The sequence below is a fragment of the Dama dama genome, chromosome 18 (genome assembly GCF_033118175.1).
Source record: "Dama dama isolate Ldn47 chromosome 18, ASM3311817v1, whole genome shotgun sequence".
Classification (NCBI taxonomy): Eukaryota; Metazoa; Chordata; class Mammalia; order Artiodactyla; family Cervidae; genus Dama; species Dama dama.
In genome coordinates this window covers 9,375,063-9,397,444 of record NC_083698.1, presented here as the reverse complement: position 1 = coordinate 9,397,444, position 22,382 = coordinate 9,375,063, and the positions used below count along the sequence as shown (strand labels likewise).

Genomic DNA, 22,382 nt, shown 5'->3' with positions numbered 1-22,382 from the left:
GTAAGTAGTACCTGTAATTTTACATCCGTGTCTGTAGCATTAGAACGTTTACGGTGACCTTCCTCTGACGTTCATATAATACGTTTATCTCTTGTCTCTCCTGCCCCAAGCTGCTGCTGCAGACAGTGTTACTATTTGTGTGGTGAGTGGGGACGTGGCAGACGTGCCGTTTCGTGCAGAGCCCGTCGTGACGTGCGGCCTGACTGCTCTGCCCTGGAGCTTGTGTCTTGCTCGTGTGGCTCTTTTGGCAGCTCCCCTTTGCTTGGCCGAGCTCCCGTTCTTTAGTTCTGTTGTGTTGTCTGCTTGGGGTCTTTTCAGATGCTTCCACCATCAGAGGATGGCGTGCTCAGTGGCCTGAGAACCCATCCTTATTCACTGGGCTTCGTGTCCCCATTGAACATCCTGTAATCAACCAGGTTGGCTTTACATTGTTTGGTTCTGTCTTCCTGGGCAAGGGATGGTCTGCTACTTAATTGATTTTTCTTTGGAACACTGAAAAAGGAAATGAGAATCCTAGGTTCCATTCCTCTGTCTGTGGCTAAAGAGCTCTGCAGTCTTGAGAGGGTCACTTCGAACACTGATGCCCGGTGTTACGTAATAAATGCTTGTAAGAATGCTGGCTCTTACTGTAATTCATCATTAATTGTTTCATCTTTTTGTTCTTCTTCACCTGAGAAGTGACACTTTAAGGTCCTCCCTTGTGCTCGAATTCTTTGGTTCCATCTGTCTGTGACGTAGCTCCTTGATGATTTTCAGAGTTCCGTTTAGAGTCTGCGTGTTTGTGCATGTGAGGCGGTGGGTGCTTCTGTGTGTCTAGAATGTGAAGAAGAGGCTTTTCTTCTCACAGAGCATGCAGTAGGGCATCCTGTGGGGATCCTGTGTGTTTGCCAAACTCCATAGGATTGGAGTGGCAAGAAACGAAATGGGAGTTCTAGAACCAAAAATAGCTCCAGTCATTGGTCTGTTCCATTTGATAGGAATCCCAGTGATTATTATGATATTCAGGCTGCAAAACTGATGAAAAGTCCCCCTAAAGAAAAGCATTATATTTTAGCACTGTCCTCTCATGCATAGCTGCTGAAAACAGTTGGGATAAAACGGGAGCCTGAGTTTGTTCTTTTGGCTACTAGAAGCAGCTGCAGCAGACTTCTGTGAGTGCCAGCATCACTGCTGAGTGTCAGACCCAGTGGCTTTCAGGCCTGAAAAAATCATGTGCTCCTTTTACTGTCTGGGGGCTTCCCAGGTCTAGGACAGGTACCACAGTGACTGCTCCTGCCGCTGCTACTGTCCGCTCTGTAGGAAGGGTGAACTCAGGACCAAACTTGCATGTGACTCTGCTTCTGGGTGTCAGGTTTTCCAATCCTTCAGGGATGAACTCCCATCTGTTCTTGCCTTTCCCTGTTGAGTATGTTTTGTGTGCATGTGATCGTGAAGAGGCAACCATAAGAGTCAGGCCTACCTGTGACCCTACTGTTAAAAGTAAGAACACTTGACTGAAGCCAGCTTGTCAGACACCGAGGTCTCCGCCTGCTGTTTCCAGCTGAGCCCATCTGGGTGTTCTGTCTGACTCCGGCACCCTTCTTAAACACTGCTGGTGCCCCAAATGCCTGAAGCCCCTGAGATGGACCAGAAGGAACCTTTGACAAACACACTTGACTTGCTTCCAAGGGAAGCCAGTTCCACTTCTGGAAAAGGCCTGAGATCTGAGGTTGCCAGCAGAAAAGAAGCCATGAAGCTCGATACGTTTTGTGCCTTTAGATTTTACGTCTTGATTTCTGGCCTTGTGTCACTGTTAACTGTGTTCCGTTTCCTCCGAACGCTTTCATTACTTTGGTGGAGAGAAAAGGGACAATGCTGCACCCTAGTGTCCCGTTGAAGTACTAGAAAAATAATTTCTGTCCCAGCCATTCATGCCGTTTATAGGTTTTGTGGACTTCCTTTGGAGCTCAGCTGGTAAAGAATCCACCTGCAATGCAGGAGACCTGGGTTTGATCCCTGGGTTGGGAAGATCCCCTGGAGAAGGGAAAGGCTACCCACTCCAGTATTCTGGCTTAGAGAATTGAATTCCATGGACTGTATAGTCCATGGGGTCGCAAAGAGTTGGACACAGCTGAGTGACTTTCACTTTTATAAGTTTTGTGCTCGTTCCAATACAAATGTCAGCTTGTAAGGCTTATATTCAGCTTGATCCAAATACTGAAATTCGATGCAAGCCCTTTTGAATGGACCTATTAGAATTTCACAACACTCATGTATGGACCATAAAAGTTCATAATAGATATTAAACTGAATATATTTTAAAGGGAAGCCGTATTCACATTCTCTTAAGGGGAAAATTCTTTCTGTGTTTAGGAAGATTTATACTTTCAAAGGACAGCAAGTACTTTGAAAGTGAAACTGAATGCTTTTAGGCCGTGACATTTTAGAGCATTTTTAAGAGCAGAGTCATAGTAAAATGGAAATAAAATACTGGATTTGGAGTAAGCTCTCTCCGGCCTCTGGGCTGAACTCTCTGTGTGTGGCTTTGACAGTTCATTTTATTCCTCATCTTAAGTTTCCCCACCTATATAATGAAAATAATAATATCTAGGCTATATGTCTCAGGAGGTGGTAGATTTTAAAACACTTTTAAATTTGTTTATATACATACAGGGACACTGTCTTTCTGAGAATTTTTGGTATTCAGCTGCCAACATTGCCAGACTTAACTCAATATAAATACATTCCAAACTGCAAATAAAAAAAGATTTTCAATTTGCACTGAGTTGTTATAACTGATTTCTAGGTAACTGGTAACAATACACAAAAATATTGATATAAAAATGGCCAGAAAGCCAAAAATGAAAGAAAGACAATGTTTTTAAGTTATTTAGTAAACATTCTTCTGTTCTTCCTCTGCCTGTCCCATTCTATCCAAACAGACACAAATTTTTTTTTACATAATTAATGGTAACGTTTCCGCTTGCTTCTTTTTATTCTTATTCTAGATCTTGCTACTAAACAGGTCTGTGTGTTGCTCAGGCTCTCCTTTCCCTTCGCTTGTTTCCGTGTGTCTGTGAGTCTGTCTTTATCTCCCTCAGCAACCCGGCTCTGCCTGCATGTCTGGCTCAGGTAGGAGGGCAGTGTCTTTCTCCAGACAGCCTGTGGCAGGTGTCTGCTCTTCCCGGGTGAGATCTGTGGCCTGGGCTCTGTCGAGGTAAGAGGAGGGGAACAAAGTCCTGCAGAAATCTTGTGAAATGTACCACTGCCTGTTCCCATGCCCTGGAGACCCACTCGGGAGAACACCCCAACACACCACCACCCAGGCCTGCCAGTCCCGGCAAGTACTGGCCAAGGAGACTATAATTCAGGGCAGCACCATTTCTACCTGTAGTCAGAAGAGTCCACTCAATATTTGAATAGCCACGTATTCTGTCCGCTAAACTCTAATATTTCTTGTGGTTGTTGTTTAGTCGCTAAGTTGTATCTGACTCTCTGCGACCCCATGGACTATAGCCCACCAGGCTCCTCTGTCCATGAGATTTCCCAGGGAAGAATGCTGGAGCGGGTTGCCATTTCCTCCTCCAGGGGATCTTCCCGACCCAGAGATTGAACTGCATCTCTTGCGTCTCCTGCCATTGGCAGGCAGATTCTTTACCACTGCACCAACCAGGGTTCAGATTTAATCAGAGTCTATATGAGATATAAGTTCTTGCTTCCCCTGAATTTCCTTGTTCAAACCTACTTACTACCTGTATATAAGTTATAAGGAACATCTACATAATGTATAAGTTGTGTGAGGCCCCAGGCCTACTAATAGTTCTGAAGAACCTTAAGTCACACACCCGTAGAACTCGTCAGTTGATATTTTCAGTGAGTTGGTGATGCATTGCCTGCACATTTTAGATTAATAACATTATTTCCCTCTTATGATACTAATGGGTAATGCATTGATATTGATATGCATTGATATGCAGTACATTGATCCTGATATTGACAGATCCTGTGTGCCAGGCACTGTGCTGTGCATTTTATAGAAATCATTGCTGATCCTTAACACCACAAATTATCATCCTTGTCATATAAATAAAAGTTAGATAATTTGTTCTTACCTACCAATAAGGCAAGTTCAGGATTTGAACCCAGTTCTGCCTGTTTCTAAAGCATGTGCTGTTTTTATATCTCTTAGTTCTTTCTCTGCATTTCTGATCCTAGGATGAGTCTCAGAGGAAACAAAAGATAATGGGTTTTTTAATGAATTGTTCGCTCACTTTGAAATACCAAAAAATGATTATATAAAATATATAAATAAGTTAAATTTGTAATATGTAAATAAGTTAAATTTGATATTAAATGATAAAATAGTGTTTGTGTTACACAGAACTAACTTACCTTTTAGCCTCACTTGGGGGTTCTGACTCTAATCTATGAATTTCTGTTTGGGGACTCATTCTTTAACCCAAAATGCAACCCAGTTCAGGTATCATCATGTTAGATGAGCATCCTAAAAGCGTGTCAATACAGCATGTTTTGTCAGGACACAGAAAGCCATCTGGGGCATGCAGGCAAACATGATGTGTCCATGCGGGTCTCCTTTGAGTACATAGATCCTGGTCTGACAGTGTTTCGGGGCTTACCAGTAATAGTTCCCATTTCTGCGTGATCTCTCACATTTCACAGCTGCTGCCAGAGTGACTGCGTTTCTCTCTTCCCAGTGGCTCTTTATAATTCTCCTGTGAGCCTGCCCTCCACCCCAGGCTCACCACATCTAGGAGGACAGAGAAGAGTCCTGCCGGTCATACAAGTGGGGACTCCCGGGGCTCCGTGTTCCCCCAGGCGCCTCCCAGAGACTTCACCTTCTTCTGGAATTGGTAGAAAAGTCGCTTCAGCACAACAGCTCATGCTTACATTCACCTGTGGTTCTTTTGTAGCGTCATTGGACTCCCGGGAGAAGAGGACTGGCCTAGAGATGTTGCCCTACCCAGGCAGGCTTTTCACTCAAAATCTCCTCAACCAATTGAGAAGTTTGTAACAGACATTGATGAACAAGGCAAAGACCTACTTCTGGTAAGTTCACGCGATGCAGCGTTGGTCTTCTCTGCGCTCATGAATAGAACTCATCAGCTAATATTTTTAGTGTGCTGGTGATGCACTGCCTACACATTTTAGATTAATGATGTTACTTCCCTCTTAGGATGATAATGGGTAATGCATTGATATTGATACGCATTGATATTGCATGGATATGCAATGAATTGTTATTGCTGCCGACAAGTCCTCTGTCCACACTGGGCGCTGGGCACAGCATCAGTTCAGCCTCACATGCCACAAGCTCACAGGACAGAGCTTTCATTCCTACCCCATGGTGGCTAGTGACTTTTGATTCTGCAGTGTCTTCAGGTCCTATAGAAAGGAAAAGAGTCTGATTCACACCCCTTCATTCTGCCATTTTTTAATGTTCTTTTGAATGCAGCCTTGGAATCCTCTGGATTCGTCTAAACATATGCTTCAGTAGAAGTAAATATTATGTTTCCTTGTTTACACTTTCCTGCCACTTTAAGCAGCTTGCTTGGCGTTTTAAATGTGTCTTTTCTTAAACAGGCACATCTTTAGGAAGATGTTTTTCCAAAGGAACCAAATAGCAAGACTCCTTCCAGTTACTGATTTATTTAAGAAGTATTGAACGTGCCCTGACATATAAAATACCTCACCAAAAACAAAGATCTGTGCCCTGTTTGAGACTCAAACTCATATACTTGGCTTTGCACATAATTCCCTGTACTTGGAGAGTAGGGCAGAGTAGAAAAATGTACCTACTGGACTTCTCCTGGTGTCTGGAACCCAATGAGTAGTAATGAGTGTATTCTTTTACCAGCCAAATGAACAACCTTTGATATCTAGCCAAGAAAGTGCTCCTAGACTCAGAGGAGCCAGTGCTCCCATTCTGTCAGTGTATTACAAATTTTAGATACAGACCTAAGAGTCTATAAGTCCAAGTAGAAATGTTGTGCTTCAGCTCTGTATGGACACAGCCATTGATTGGCCTGTTTGCAGAACCATGGACTTTTCCCAGTGAAAGCCCTAACTCCATCTTCACCTGATGGTGGCTCATTTCCTGATGGTTAGGCAAAAGTTCCCTCCACTTCCACACTGCAGATGAGAACAGCCCTATATCCTCCCTGCTGTTTCTTTGTAAGACGCTCACTAAGGACCTTGGCCCACATCCTTTGAGATAGATTAATTAGAGAGAACATTCACCTAGACACAGGGGCTCACTGTATACCGTATACACAGCCAATGGTTTACCTGCTATCGAGGAAATTTCTTCCTTGATTGCTCTTACATTTCACAGCTCATTTGGGGGGGTCTGACTCTAATCTTATGTAATTATTGTTTGGGGAATCTTTCTTTAACCCAGAACGCAACCAAACATGTATTTGCATTACCTTAAGAAAAGGAGATTTGATGGATGGCTTCTGATGGTGGAGAGCCATCCAGAGTATGTCACTGTTGTGCGCATCACCTTCTCTTACCAATTCCGCTTTTCCCTGCCCTTTACTCCACCTCATTGCTTCTTTTCAGTTCTACTGTCTGTTCCCCTTAACATCATCTGGTCCCTTGACTACCAGAACTTCAGCTAATTCACGGATCCTTTCAGCTCCAGTCTCTCTGCTAGCATTTGCCCTGTCTCTGTTTCCTTCATCTGATTCTTACAAAGAGGAATCTGGCTGGCACACCTCACCCTTTTGCTGCCAAACCATGGTATGGGTCGGTACCTAAGGCCAAGCTGCACTCCTGGCCCAATCAGCTATGCTAGGAGGGGGTGAGGACTACCTGATATAAAATATGGCCACCATAGGCAGGAACTTTGAATGAAATGTTTCTCTTAGTAGAGGGTTCTGGGTAGAGAGTCACAATGATGAACAACTTTAAGTAAAGTAACCCACTCTTTCAGCTACTGGAACATCCAAAGACAGCCCCCAAGATTTCCTTGCCCCAACATCAGTAGGAATCACTGAGAAGAACTTAAAATTTAAAGATAACAGACAGTCCCATGTGTTCATTCAGGGTCCCCTGAGAGCAGTGGTGGCCTTCAAAGTCAGACTACACATGAGTGCTAATCTGAAGAAGTAGCAGGAGACAAAGAAAGAAAAAGGAGCAAAGAAACCTACCAAAGCGAGAAGGCAGTCGGTAGATCAGGAGTGGCAGCAGAGATTAGAAAAGCAAGGGATAGGAATAAAAAGCAGAGCTCAGACTCCCCTGGTGGTCCAGTGGTTAAGAATCTGCCCGTCAATGCAGGGGGACACGGGTTTGATCCCTGGTCTGGGAAGATCACTCAAGCCACAGAGCAACTAAGCCTGTGTGCCACAGCTACAAAGCCTGCATGCCCCAGGGCCCATGCTCCACAGCGGGAGAGGCCACCACGGTGAGAAGCCTGCGCACGACAACTGGAGAAAGTCCGCACACAGCATCAGAGACCCAGCACTGCTAACAGTCAAAAGATTTAAAAAGCAGAGCCGGGAACATCATGACCAGCTAAGAGTTAAGCACGAAGCATGATATGCACAGACATTCGGGGAAAGGACAGTCCAAGACCTTAAACCTCAGAACTATCTAAAAGCTCTCACTGTTTCATCTTAGAGGGACACGAGTTAAAACTGTAAAGCTGAGAAAACAGGCCATTCAGTATAAGAGAGGCCCCTGCGACCCTCAAAGTGCTGTTCCTCCGTTGAAGATGTTTTACTGAGCAGGGCAAGGGAAAGGAAAATTGGTGACAGTTAACATTTAAAAGTTTAACGCTTTAAGAGTAATCCTTCATTTCTATCTGAAAAAAAAGTCGACTTTATATAATGCTTCAGTCATACATGTATGGATATATACAGCAACAGTTATGAACACTCTTATGTAAATCTATAAGGAAAGTAGTATGCAGTAACAAGACACTTCAGGGGAAGAATTATTTTTAGCAACCCAAACCTACATATCTTTACAACTTTTGCCCCATTCATCATGATTAACTTTGGAGGCTGGGTACATCCTCCAGACATGATGCTCTTGTAGAAAAGAAGTTTTGGAGTTCTTGCTATTTAACTGCTTTCAGAGCCTGAGGTAGTACCTTTTTTTTTTTTTGGATACTTGTATTCGTCTGCTTCTGCTGCATAACAAACAACCAAAAGAAATATCTGACGAGCATCCAGCAGTAAACCTTTGTCTCTTGCTCATGGGTCTGCACATTGACAGAGACAGCTCTGTGAGTCATCTGAAACAACTCTTCTTCAGCCAGTGGGTCAAGTACTGGTCTTGCCTATGTGTCGCCTTCTGGGACCCAGGCCAAAGGGACTTTGGCTCCCTGGGGCATGCTTTTCTCATCATAGAAGGAAGGTGGGCCCTCCCAGAAGGGCAGGCAGAAATATACGATGCCCCTAATGGCCTAGGTAAGCTTGGAAAAGGTACCCTACTATTTCTGTCCATGTTCCATGGGCTGATGAAAATTACATGGCCAAGGCCAACTCTAATAGAACAAATACTCCCCCAATGGAGGCAGAGAAGGAAAGAAAGGAAATTTGTGTTAGAAAATGATCCAAATCCACTGTAGTAGTCAAGTAGCCATTCCAAAAGCTCATTTTAAGTCAATTATTTGGCAAGCAAATTATATTTTTCTGCAGAAACAACATTATTATGCAACACTTTGAAATTAATTCTCAAAATAGCCAGTTGCTCTGGTGAAGTAGAGCAATAATAAGACTCAAGCACTTTTTCTAACAATATTTCTGTAGGACAAAATGTGTTACAACCTCCAGCTTGAGATTCTCACACACATGCCCCGCCATAGGCTAAGGAGTTCTCCTGTCTACCACGCTCCCAGCTCTAAGCCATCCGTGTCGTGTGGGAACAGGGCTTCCTCCCAGATAATCCTCTAGGGATATCTCTATCTTAGACATATTTCCACAACTTTTTTTTTCTTCTTTCCTATGTCCTGGGAATTAAACTAGCAACTTCCTTTTCTAATGCCACTACGTAATTTTCTCCTTCTTGGACTCTGGGAAGAGAGCACTCAGGCTTAAGAATTTTGCCCCTGCTTTCCTGTCCTTTGAGAATTCAGCCCTTGTAAAGCTTTTCTCAAGATGTTTATTGCTATTAGAGACAGTAGAACAAGCTCCTTCCTCTGCTTGTTGTTTGGGTCTAATTTTCAGAAGACAGGTTGGCATCCATGGACTGGTGGGGAGCTCAAGATAAATAAGATTTGGGGGAACCCAAAAATTCACTTGAAGTTAAATGTAGGATTTTCTGTTTGTACTTTTCCAGGTCAGTTGTATTCAGCAGAGTTTTAGGAGTCCCTAATCCAATCAGGACTGTGAAAGACTCAAGGGCTCAGATTAAATGGAAGAGGTCTACCTAATTGTGATAATGTTAAAGCTAGATTACATACAGCAGGGGTCCCCAGCCTCTGGGCCACGGACCAGCACCTCCTGTCAGATCAGCAGTAGCATTAGATTAAAAATAAAGCGCACCATAAATGTAATGCCCTTGAATTGTCCCCAAACCATCCCACCCCCACCCCCACCCCCATCCGTGGAAAAACTGTCTTCCACGAAACCAGTCCCTGGTGCCAAAAAGGCTGAGGACCACAGACTAGAAGACTGAAATTCAGAGACATCTCAGTTCCCCAGCCGCATCAGCAGGCACTGGGTCACAAGGATGGAGGAGCTGGCATAGCTTCTCTGCTCCCCGGGAGCTCCTGAGGCAGTGGTGTGGATAGCTGGGATGTTACTCATCGCTAGTGAGTGCTGACCACCTGCTCAGCATGCTGGAGGAGTTGGTAGAGGAGAGGGGGAGGATTTGAAGAACATGATTGCCTGTGGTTGGAGTGGAAATGGAACTGAAATTAGAGGAATGTTAATAACTAATTGATTGTGTATTGGCAGCTTAGGAAGGCAGATGGCTGCTTTCCTCTCCTCTCACCTTCTACCTGCACTTGGTCAGCAGCCTGAAATAGTTTAGTGACCTGAATTAAATCTAATGGTCTCCCTGTACGGCTACTGCTAGCCCATATGGCACCTTGACATGAATTAGAAGGAAGCCATCTCTTCCTCCGGGAGACACAGCCCTAGGGTGGGGTACATGACTTGCTAGTGGATCGGGATAATCAGGGTCTAGGTTTAGCCCTTACTTGTTGCCCCCTCCACTGGCCCTGTGTTCAGTAATTAGCCTTACACCAGAACAAGGCAACCCCTTTCCATTTCCCGTTCATGGATAAAACTTGGGCAGAGTGAAAAATCAGGGTGAAGACTGCCTTTGGCACCAAGTTTGCTAGCATTAGAAAAATCACTTCCCTAGAGTTATATGCATGCTGTAATAAGGGCCTCCCAGGTGGCTCAGTGGTAAAGAATCTGGCTGCCGAGCAGGAGACCTGGGTTCAATCCCTGGTTCAGGAAGATCCCCATCCCTGGGTTGAGAAGATCCCCTGGAGAAGGGAATGGCAACCCACTCCAGTATCCTTTCCAGGAAATCCCATGGACTGAGGAGCTTGGCGGGCTACAGTAAAGAGTCAGACACAACTTAGCGACTAAACCACCACCCCCACATGCTGTAATAATAATATGATTGAGTTGGAAAGAAATCTGGGTAGGTAACAGTCCACAGGCAATCCAAAAGGTGTTGCCTTTTCCTGAGGGGCAGTTTATACATTAGGGACATGTAAAAGATGAAGCAAAAGGAGAAGAAGGCAGCAGAGGGTGAGATGGCTGGATGGCATCACCGACTCAATGGACATGAATCTGAGCAAACTCCAGGAGACAGTGAAGGGCAGGGAAGCCTGGTGGGCTGCAGTCCATGGGTCGCAGAGTCGGACACAACTTATCGACTCAACAACAACGTCAGATGAGTACTCTCTACGTTGTATTTAGTGTCCCTGGAAGTAGATATCCATTCTCATTATGCATGCCAAGTTGCTTCATTTGTGCCCGACGCTCTGAGACCTGTGGTGTGTAGCCTGCCAGACTCCTCTGTCCATGGGATTCTCCAGTCAAGAATACTGGAGTGGGTTGCCAAGCCCTCCTCCTAACACATGACAGTGAAGAGATACATAACTATGTAAGCACATGGACGTGTTTTATGTCACTCTGTTATTTTTTCTCCATCACAGAAGTGCTTGACATTTAATCCAGCCAAAAGAATATCAGCATACAGTGCCCTGTCTCACCCTTACTTCCACGATCTGGAGAGGTTCAAGGAAAACCTGGATTCCCACCTGCCGCCCAGCCAGAACAGCTCGGAAATGAATACCGCCTAACCTGCCTTGAGCTGATCATCCGGGGGACCTCCTTGGTGGCTGAGGGGTCCCCCGAGGAAGCCTTGCAGAGCTGTCGAGGATCGCTGGCTGGAGACCTCCTAGCTGCTGTCTTCCGGATGGGCTCTGCTTCTCCGAGGGAACCACCTCGTTTACTGTTTTGAAATCAATGCAAGAGTGATTGCAGCTTTATGTCCATTCATTTGTTTGTGTGTCTGTTTGTTTCAAGAACCTGGAAGAATTCCAGAAGAGAAGCTGCTGATCCGTTGTGCTGCCGTTTCATTTTTTCTGATCTTGAATGCTGCCCGTGTGACGTGAACAACCTGGGCACAGCTGAGTGAGATCGCACATGTAATCTCTCTGTAGCTGCTGGGGCCTGCTTTGGTACTTCTGAGTGAGTGTGTGTGCATGCGTGTGTGTGTGTGATTCTTGATCTCTTAAAAAGTGTTACTTTCTATAAACAAGAGGGAGAATTGAATCTTAAAGTCTCAAAGTGACCGCTAAATAACAGGTGTCTGTTGACTATAGCAGATCCACTAAATTGGGCTTCTCAAACTAGAAAATTGAGCCTATGTCCTTAGCATTTCTTTTCTGGTCAAAAGCAGTCAATTCACTAATAGTAAAGGGTTCACCATCTAGGTGAAGTTTTATACACACAGCAAAAAGAAAAAATAATTCTAGTATCTTTTAAGAAACCTGTTTCTGAAAGCAAATGTGCTATTTACTCTTCAAAAAGCTGCATTTACTCCTTGTCATTTTAACCTGTATAGTATGCTTGATTGTTTCTTTTAAAGAATACCCTTATAAGCTTGCTATAGATTTAGGGAGTGTACCTCAGCAAGGTAAAATTGTCAAAAAAAAAAAAAAAAATAGAGAAAGCCTTTATTTCCTGGTTTGGAGTTTATTTCTTTTTTGGTTTTTGTTGTTACTTTGTTTTGGTTTTGATGTTAGGAATTTTCAGGAACTGTTTCCTTTTTGAGTTGGGAGGATAGTTCTCTCTGACCAGAGGCAGGAATGCCGTGTTAAGTTTGCCTCCGCCTTTTACACTGTACTTCTTCTGCAGTGCACTGCTGAATTTGCAAAGTGTACATCTTTATCTGTCCCCCAGCGTGTCTAATGTACTTCACTAGCCTTACACAGTTAATGACAGATTGCTTAGGCTGTTCTCATGCATCTTCTCCTTTCTTTCCTCTAGTGAACCTTTCATCAACAGTTTGATTCAGATGATGGCTTATGGCTCCAATTCCACAGCCCTAGCAGAATCCCATGTATTCTCCCGCTACTGCAATCTTCCTGGCATTTACTGTTGTTACCTAGGCAGTGAGCAGAAGACTGGTTCTTCTCCATCACTGAGATGTAGGTTGCTTTAAAGTGTTACTTAGTGTTTTGCATTTTTGTAGACTATATTGTCAGTGTAGTGTCTGAGGGAACATCCTGAACTATTTTTTAGGGATGTATATTTACTCTGTAAAATTACCTGTTCTCCATTCACCAGGCTGTGCTCATTCTAGCGCCTTACGCACGTTCCCCGCCCCCTGCAGAGCCAGCCTGACCTGGGTGTTGTGAACAGCTTCACCTTTCCTCTTGCCATTTTTCTCTGCAGTACTATATATTCCATGCCATCTCTGCCGTCTGCGTAGTTAGTGCTCAGTCGGCTCTAGTAACCAGAAGACACAGAGGTGAAGTATCCTTTGGTAAGTTTTAGCTCCCTTGGCTTTCCAATTCATGTTTTGCATGTATGAAACAGTTAGATCGTGTTAGCATTAGGGGCTTCAAAGAATGGACGTTGCTTCCCTCAGAAGAAAATGTTCTATATGATGTTTATGCATAATCAGGCCTTTCCGAGTTCTCCAGAACTTAATAGTGTATATGACTATCTTGAACAAGAGAAAAATTAGGAGACTTTTCTCTTTAAGAGCTTTCTGGGTCGGGACCCATTCTTTTCTAATATCTATATATTGTTTAATATTGTTCTAATTCAATAACTTTAAGAGCAGGAAAATTTTTGCTAAAGCAAGCTATGATTGAGAAGATGGGCCATGAGAATGTTTTTTACAGTCTTCCTTGTGACAGCATCGAGATTATGTTTTGTCATCACTGTAAATGCTTGAGATATAACGGACCCAGAATATTCGAGGCAAATGTACTTGTGGTCTACCCAGATAAGTGGGGGGTGGGGGGGAACACCAATAAATGAGTTCTGCCTTTCCTTTGATCGGAGGTCAAAATAATAAAGACCAGGGGCCTGGAAATTGAATTTTAAAACACTGCACTGATCTGTCAGGAGCTTTGCAGTGAGTATCCATGGTTAGATTGAACATAACTTGGGTTTTGGCTTTTGCAAAAATTTTTCGTAAGTTCACTCAAGAAAAATGCAGCTGTTCTAAACTGGAATTTTTCAGCATTCTTTAGCATTTTAAACACGTAGAAAGTCCAATTTTTATTTCCAACATATGCTCCTGATTCATTTATTGGTGGTGTTTATAAAGAAAACTTCAAGCACGAACATTTAGATACTTGCCAAATTACCCTGTGAGAGGCAGAACTGTGAACTCGTTAAAGAGTCTGTCCCCAGCTCCTCCATCCTGGCGGTTGTTGCACTTGAGTGATTACTTTTTTATTTTATGTCTTTCACATCCGGCTCACCACTTCTGAGACCCAGATCCCACACATGCACCTTTGCCATTAGGGCACTCTGAATCATAGAGCAGAAGACAAGCTTACTGAATGCGGCTTATTCTTCTGTGACATATGGTTTCAGACGGCTTTGCCAAAAGCTAGGCAGTGATTAGCTGAAAAGGTCATATCGCCCCAGGGTTACACTGAAGCAGCTTATAGCTCTAAGAAACAGGATGACAGACTTGAAATCACATTTGCATTTCTTACTAGGATGGGGACAAGAATGTTTGCCGGATCGTTTCTATGTATTTCAATCTAGCGGCCCAAGCGTTGGGAACTGCTGTGCCAGGGTGGACTTGTAACAGCCAACATGTAAAGAGTCCATTTAGGCATCATGAGCTCTCACCTGGCAAAGGTAATAAGGCTGGAACCTTATAATCTTAAAAACACAATCCCCAAGAGCTTGTCAGAACCCGGTGCACTGGGGCCTCCCACTTGGCCTCCCCCTTTGAAGTGGATGGGAACTCAAGGAGCGGAGAACCTGTTTCGGAAGAAAGCTCCAGGCCATTTTAGCCCCCTATGTTCTCATGGTTTTCTCTCAGGAAACACACATCCTGAATGACTGATTTTTCACTTAGCCTCAGGTGACTTACACTAAAAATAGTTCAAAAGATTCACCTGATTCTCAGCCTCCTCGTTTTGGGTAAAAATGAAAATTTCAGAATGCATGGGATGTTACTATCTTAAATAAAACATGGACCTTTTAATAGAGAAATTTATGATATGACTTCAGAATGTGATACTGTCCATCCTGGTGAGAAAAAAACTTAAATATGACTAAACTTTTGAGTCTTAAATAATGGATTTAAATTGAGTTTTTAACTAACTATAGCTACTTCTCTTAAACAGGGGTACCTATAAAAATCAGTAATGACAATTCTTATTTCTTAATAGAAATTAAATCATGTATGCTTCCTAATATCATAAACATACTAAAATTCTTCTCTAAAGAATTGCTTCTCTTTTTAAGTGACTTTACTGTAATTTTTATAAGCACATGAGAGTGTCTCATTTTCCAAAAACAGGCCGATGTTGCTTAGGTGGGTCTAGGAAAGAATGTTGAAAGTTAATAAGCCACTGTAGTTACTTAATTGTGTTAGTACAATTTCTTGGAACGGAAATAATTGAATATTATATATTCCAGATATTGATAGAATTCAAAAGAATGCTTAAAGACATAAAATAGTGTCTTTATAAAAATTAAAATGTGATTATTTCTAAATTTTTTAAAAACCAGAAGATACTAGGCAGTGGCTAGAGGAAATTCTGGAGAAAATGAAGGTATTCAAAGAAGGATAGTTTCAAAGTTATGTATACTTTATTTAAAGTCACCTGGCAACTATGAACATGATATGGTCAAAAACAAATTTTATGGAAAAGCCATTCCAAACAGTTATCGTTTCAAAGGTTGAGCTAAAGCAAGTTAAACCACCCCTATTCCTTCCGCATTTCATGGGAAGACACAGCCATGTGAAGCTACGCTCGTTGTGCGAGCCTTAAAATGTTCATTGTTAAAAACTAAATAAATTTTTTAAAGGTATGTGTTTCCTATGCCACCAAGATTTTTGAAAACTTGTGGAACCTAAACCATTTATCATGTGCATTCAGTACATACAGACACATGATGAGGAAGATTAATTACATGGTCCGTCCCCATAGTGGAAAAACTTCAGGCTCCCATAAACCTGCCAAGCAATATAAGTGCCCAGATAACTAGCAGTGGTGTTTTCCTCAAAGGCATAAGCAGATAGAATTTTCACTTTTTTCTGCATGCAATTTTCAACCTGGTTTTATTACACACCTATATCTCAAGCATTTCTAGTTTGTCCTTTTTCAGAAAATATACCAAAAATATTCCTTTGGCCTTATCCATCTTCTGACCTTTGTTAACAACAAAAAAATGGAGAAAGAGGAGGGGTCTGATTTTTCAATGTTTTCCTCAGTTAGTTGTTTTTGTTTTTTAAATGAAGTGCAAGTCAGCTTTTCAAATGTTTTCTATTTCTTAGCATTCCCTGAGAGTTAATTTAGATAAAAGAATGGACATCCATCAACATATTTATGTTTTCTTAATAACTGGTGCTCTGGCCTTCGAGAATATAACAATACTCTCCTGAAAATAAACACAGTTTTTTCCCAACCATCTAGTTAAATACTAGTACAGCAATTTTAAGTCAATATGTTAGGAAAGCGAAGTGGTTTTTCTTTCACATGTCTGTTTTAAAATTCATATTGTCCTAAGGGATGGCCTTTCTTGTTTTATTCTAGTATATTCCACAAGGTGGCACTTTGAAGGGGGGTATGGAATCTGAGCTATGCCTCTAACTTTATTTTTCTGCATACATTTAACTTTTGCCTAGCACCTGTTTTTCAGGATGATTCATAGTCCTCACAATGTTCTGTAACTTAGATATTTTAGCTGTTAGCTAAGTTCTGAACAGTTGTCTACAAGTAAATTGTTCTTGAGGATGCATAATACACCCATTTTGATTATTTAAGTGCATGAAGAGAGCCTAGTTGTTCATTTGTTCATGAAACATCTTTTGAGGTATCTAATTACCTCACTTTTCCAGGTCCAGAAATTAGAAACGTGGACAGGCTTATTACTCAATAGGCAACACTCATCTGTGAACAGGATAGTGTTGTTAGGAGTGTAGATTCCTCCAGAGGCCTCAGGCACAATATGTATATCCCATGTCAGCTGCTTTCCCGTCACCTACTGTGGTGGCCGTTAACACAATCCAGTTTAAAAATCCTAACTAACAAAATCAGATGCAGACACTAAGTGACACAGCAGCTACTAAATAGACCAAACTTTTTTCAAAGATCTGCTATGCTGAAACAGAGCCCTAAAGTACTAAAAGACCTGCAAATTTGTATAGTCACAAGCATAAATTCACAAGATATTCTTAATTGTTTTAAATTTTCTTTAAGCCTATGAGCTAATAACTTAGGAGTATATCTACATTAAGTGGTATCTCCATTTGTGAAGCTCCTTGGCAACTTCATGTTATAAAAATATATATGTTTTCATAGACTTTTGTTTTAATTCACAGATCTGCTCAGACACCATTATCCACCTGATGATTTTAGTCAATTTGAGAAGTCATTTTCTTCCGTAGTGTCACTGAACTTTAGAAGGAAGGAAATTATTTTTCCAGCCTTCCCTTAGCACAACCCAGCGGAAGGCCGTTTATTCCTTCTGAGTGGCAGAAACTCCGTAGTCCCTGCTTCACTTTTCTCCGGAGTAGCCAGTTGGCTAGTCTCGGTAATTTATACTAAATCAAAATACCGCACACACTGGAGGCTGTCAAATCTTCGGCCTGTCCCTCTTCTTAAAATCCCATTGAAGAAGATTCCAGTTTAAGCCCCTCAGTGGAAGGCCGAATTCAAACCTCCAGTCTGTCATCATTTGGGCCAGTCTGAACCTTATTTACTCCTGCTCAAAACCCGCCTCCCACCGAAAAAGCCTGCCGGTGCGCTGCGCCGTCGCCCCGCCCCTTTGGCCGTAGAAGGTCAGTGGGCGGGGCTGACTGAGACCCGCCCACCGCTCACCTGTTCGTGCCTGATATTGATTACAGACCCGGCGGGATACTGTCCGAGGTCCGTGTTGCCCTGCTGCTGTCTCAGAGGCATCTGTTTTGCAGTCTTAGGAAGTAAAATGTCCCCTAGAGGCAAACGATGTCTTCTGTGCATAAATAAGTACAACACAATTCTCCGAAAGTTCGGGTATAAAGAGATGCTACTCTATCAAGCTATCTATCAGGCATCTCTCAAGCTCTAAGCTCTGCTTTTTTTTTTTTTTTTTTTCTCTAAGAGAAGATGTATAATTACAGGAAAGATTTTTTATTTTTTTATTTTCTATCATTCTGCATATATGATGGCAAAAGATATGCCTGGAAAAGTTTTGTTTGGAAAATTTATTTTCTGCTTCATCCTCAGTTGGCAAAAGCTCCTAACTCTTTAATTTCAAACTTTTTCTTTCTCCTTTTTCTTTGTCAGGTAAATAAAGGTATGTGAGCAAATTATGTTATGTAGGAGGGAGACTCTCCTGTTTAGAGGAACCTTTGATGTGAACTGTTTTGTCAAACAACCCCTTCCCTATTTAAGGAGTTTGGATTGTCAAATGTAGTTTTTCTTGAAGGGGACACATAACTGCATAATGCTGTAAAGAACTATGATTGTAGCACTAATCAGCAAGCTTAAAGCCACAAGTTATATCATTCCTAACTCTGTGGTGTCTAGCCAGACCCAATGAAGTGCTTAGGTTACAGTCCTGAAGAGACCCTTCATACCCTTACTTGAAAGTTTCTAATCTTAAGTTTTATTAAATGCAATAATATGTATTAACTAGCAATATTTGTGTGATCACCAGCAACTCTGAATTCGACCTTGAAGTCTCTGGATAAGGAAAATAGATCCCAGCAGTAATACACATCTTGAACCCCCAGCCCCCACCAAGTGTATTGTATATCTTGCCATTTTGGTCCTGTGTTTGCAAGAAATGTATACGGGAATATTTTAATTCCTTAACTTACTTTGTATTCATTTTATTTTTCTGTGACCAGTGATAAGTCTGTTAGTTAGCACATGGAATGAATAGCATCAACTACTCCTAGGATCAGCATTTAACACGGTGGGAAATTTTTATTCCAAGTTGTTCTACATTTGCATAAATTATTTCTATTATTGTTCATGTATATTATTTATTTCTCAATCACATTAGTCCTGTGAAAGTGCAACAGAAGGCAGACCGCAGTAGGATTTGCATTTAATGCTCATTATCATGGTCTTGATGGAACTAAGAAAATTAAAATTAAGACTAAGCCCCCAAGTAAGCTGCATGCATTTTAACATGATTAGTAGAATTTAAGTCTATAGAGATAGTATTTTTTGTGTCTAGGTGTTTTATAAGTATGTAAAGGAATTAAAGCAAAGAACCTTGTTCTCTTGTCAAGTATTGCATATATTATGGTGTGAAATAACAGCAAAAATTAAAACTGCAGATAGCAAAGCATCAAATAAGGCCTTCAGTTAGGAACTCTGCCAGGTGGTCATCATAATAGATGGCAGGTAGAGACAGATGCCTGGTTGGCACTTCCGCTTAGCTGCCCGAGAGAAGAAGCCCACCGCCCCCCGCCCCCGACTCGATCTGTGCCCTCATAGGCGTTGGGTACAGTAGGGGGAACAGGTAGCCCTGTTGAAAGGAGACCAATGTGTGAGTTTTCTGCAGAAGCAGAACTGCCAGCCTGTGCCATGAGGCTTCCAGGACGTGCCAGATGGGAGAAGTCCAAGGTTCCGTGCTTCAAGCAAGGTGGTTTTGTAGAGAAGCACTGCAGTCCGGTCATTAAAACAAAGAAGGGCTGTGGGTACATTGTCAGCAATGGGATTTTAACCACCAACAGTCCCTAACACCTCAAAAGCTTGTTGCATGTCTGCTATTTTAAGTTTTGACCTGAAGGTTACAAGGCAAGTGTTTTGTATAGAAGAGCAGTATGTGTTAAGAAAAGCACAGTGTCGGTTCCTGTAGAGTGCAGAGTAGGACTAGAGGATTTTATAGGCTTATCATTTCTAAGATGTGTAAAAAAAAAAGCATGTTTTCACCTTAAAATGTGTTGGTGTTTCTGCACTCGGATAGGGCCTAGTTAAAACTTTCTTCTAGATTTCAGCAAGGCTGTTGCAGCCAGGGAGTTATTGTTTGCTTTTTTTTTTCACTTGTTTTTATAATAGATGTTTTTAAAGTAGAAGAAAATCTTAATTAGGGCTTCTGACTTGTTGGTTTCTGTTGGTTTGAAATCACGGTTCTGGAGATGTAAGGATTGCGCATGTGCATGTCAGATACTAGTTGAGGCTGTGTGCACCAGCCCAGAATAACAGATGCTCCACCAGCCTCTGCGTCCTCCCTCCCTCCCTCCCTCTGAAGTGCTCCCTGCCCCCTTCCCGGCCTATCCATCTGCTGCTCTTCATCCTCCTCTGCTGTACTTTGGGGTCAGGGACATGACGAGAGATGCTTTAAGCATCCCAGGTATGCCTGTCCAGGCTTGGCCACCATCCCTATGGCCATAGTTCTCAAGAGAAGGTTCCTGGTGCTGAGCAGAGAACAGTCAGGACACCAATCACAAATGCCTTCTAGCCTCTTCGTAGGGATCTTGATTTTTAAACCCAGTCATTCTACAGAGCATTCCGTTTCAGCTGTGGTGCAAATAGAGAAACTAACCAAGAATATAAAGCACATTCCAGGCTGCTGTTTTCTATCCATCTACAGGCTATCCTTTCACTGTATTTCTTCATACTTGAAACGCATTCTGCTATTTTAATATCAGGGTACAGACTTACAAGGGTGCATGTTCCTTAAAGGTGCGAAACGACTCTCATTCCGTTTGCTCACATTGCTACAGAATGCTCTGTTCCGGTGCTTTGGGTTCAGCGGGTTGGAGAAGCAGTGCAGAAGCTCACTGCCGCGGACACAGGTTTACCCGAATGTCGGCAGATGGCTTGGTGGTAGATACGGCTTCCACTCTTTTCTCTATCCACAAGATGGAGAGTTCCCACCCTGGTGTGAGGTTCACCGGGGTGGCCTTCCTCACGGGGTCCACAAGCCCTGTGCTCTCCCCAAGTGTGGGTGCAGCACACCTCTCCAAAAGCAGGGGCCTTCCTACGTACCCAGGTCACTTAGCCCTCAAAGAGAAATGACCTCGGGTGTAGACAGGAGAATGGAAAGAGCCGTCTCACTCTAGCGGCCAACCTCATAGAAAGCCCTCCTGAGGCAAAAAAAAAAAAAAAATTAAAAAAAAAAAAAAAAAAAGAAAGAAAGCCAATCTGTAAAATTAGCCTCCTCCTAGTGCCCTGAACTGAGTGATTTTGCTTCCTTCCTTTTAGCTAGATGAAAATATAGGTCAGTTTACTTAGACTCTTCCCGCTGGAAGAGTAAAATAAAAAAGTAGGTATTTGTGTCATGGGAAATATGTAATCCAAGGACCGCCAAAACACACATTAAATACCCCCATTGCTAGCAATCTGTTCCGAATTAGTTCAAGTAAGTGGTGCATGATGACCCAGGTTGCTGAGGGCAAAGGTAGGTCTCCTAGCTCTTACTCTTAAGACTTGTTTGGAGAGGAACTACCGGTGGTGACTGAAGCAATGGAACGTATCAGAAAATTCAGAGGGTTACAGATCAAGAATCCTTTGGTAACTGGATGTCTTACTGGGTGCTAGAATGCAAATTTAGGTATTTATTGTCAGGTAATGGAGTTCACTGTCTTTTAAGAATTGGTGTCGAAATGTCATTGTCCAGTTTATTGTTTTCACTTGTGCACAAGCTGAATTGAGGCAAAAAGAGACAATGGTTTGTATATTTGTCATATCTTTTGTATTTCTTACAATAAAACTCTTGGTAGCAAATAAAAATAATAAAAACAGCAATTTTGACCTGCTTTCTTGGAGATGAATTACTATTCTATTTTTCTTTTTGCTTTTATGTAAAATAAATGTAATTCTTGTGAGTAAAGTAACATATAATTGCAAGTTTTAGCAGAATATGTTTCAAATTTTTAAGAGGCTCCTTTTCAGGCTTCAAATGTTTAAAAGTAGCCACTCATTGAACGTAAAATTTCCATAACACATACTTAGTAAGCTCTTATTAGTCGACTGTGGTAATCACTGAAGACCCCAAAATAAGTAAAGCACCAGGAGCAGTCCTTTCTGAAACTTCCAGACTGAGACTATGAAAAAGGTTTGTGTAACCAATTGCTGATAACCTGGGGAGGAACAAAGATTTCACATTGGAAATGTGGCTTGCACCTGTGTGGGTGTGTGTTCAGACGTATCCAACTCTGCGACCCCATGGACTGTAGCCCACCAGGCTCCTCTGTCCATGGAATTTCCCAGGCAAGAATACTGAAGTGGGTTGCCATTTCCTCCTCCAGAGGATCTTCCCGGACCAGGAATCAAACCTACATTTCCTGCATTGGCAGGCAGATTCTTTACCACCAAGTCACCTGGGAAGCAGAAATGGTGCTTGAGTGGACTATAAAGTTAATGCTGGTCAGTCACGCAAGGAGAAATATTTTGTGTCTGCAGTGGCCTGGAGTTATGAAATAGCAGAGAGGAAAAGGCAGGAGATTGGTGAGGCCACACCTGGAGCAGTGGCTTTTAAGCTTTTGGATCATAACCTATAGAAAGAAATATAATCTAAAAGTATGGCTGGTGCACATATACACACGTAGACACACATAAACACGTATTAGAAACTTACATACCACAAAATGATACTGCGTGTCCCACACAGGTTTTCTTGTTATCCTCCACACTTTGAAAATACTGGTGGAAAGCCACTAAATTCACTTCATATAACTCCACCAATAGGCCGTGACTCAATGATTTAAAACTGTAAGGGGGAGGGAAGTGAGGTCCAGAAGAGCTTAATATGTCATATAAA

General features: G+C 42.3%; 1 protein-coding gene across 3 annotated transcripts in view; it reads left to right on the top strand.

Annotated features, from left to right (window-relative positions):
- The window catches only part of CDK6 (cyclin dependent kinase 6), a 252,667-nt gene extending 231,289 nt beyond the window's left edge, over positions 1 to 21,378 (top strand). For all 3 annotated transcript variants that reach the window (XM_061164896.1, XM_061164894.1, XM_061164893.1), the window contains exons 7-8: positions 4,911 to 5,046; positions 11,126 to 21,378. In XM_061164896.1, coding sequence (XP_061020879.1) covers positions 4,911 to 5,046; positions 11,126 to 11,272 — 283 coding nt within the window. In that variant the 3' untranslated portion in view covers positions 11,273 to 21,378. The remainder of the gene's footprint in view (positions 1 to 4,910; positions 5,047 to 11,125) is intronic.
- The last annotated feature ends 1,004 nt before the right edge of the window (positions 21,379 to 22,382 follow it).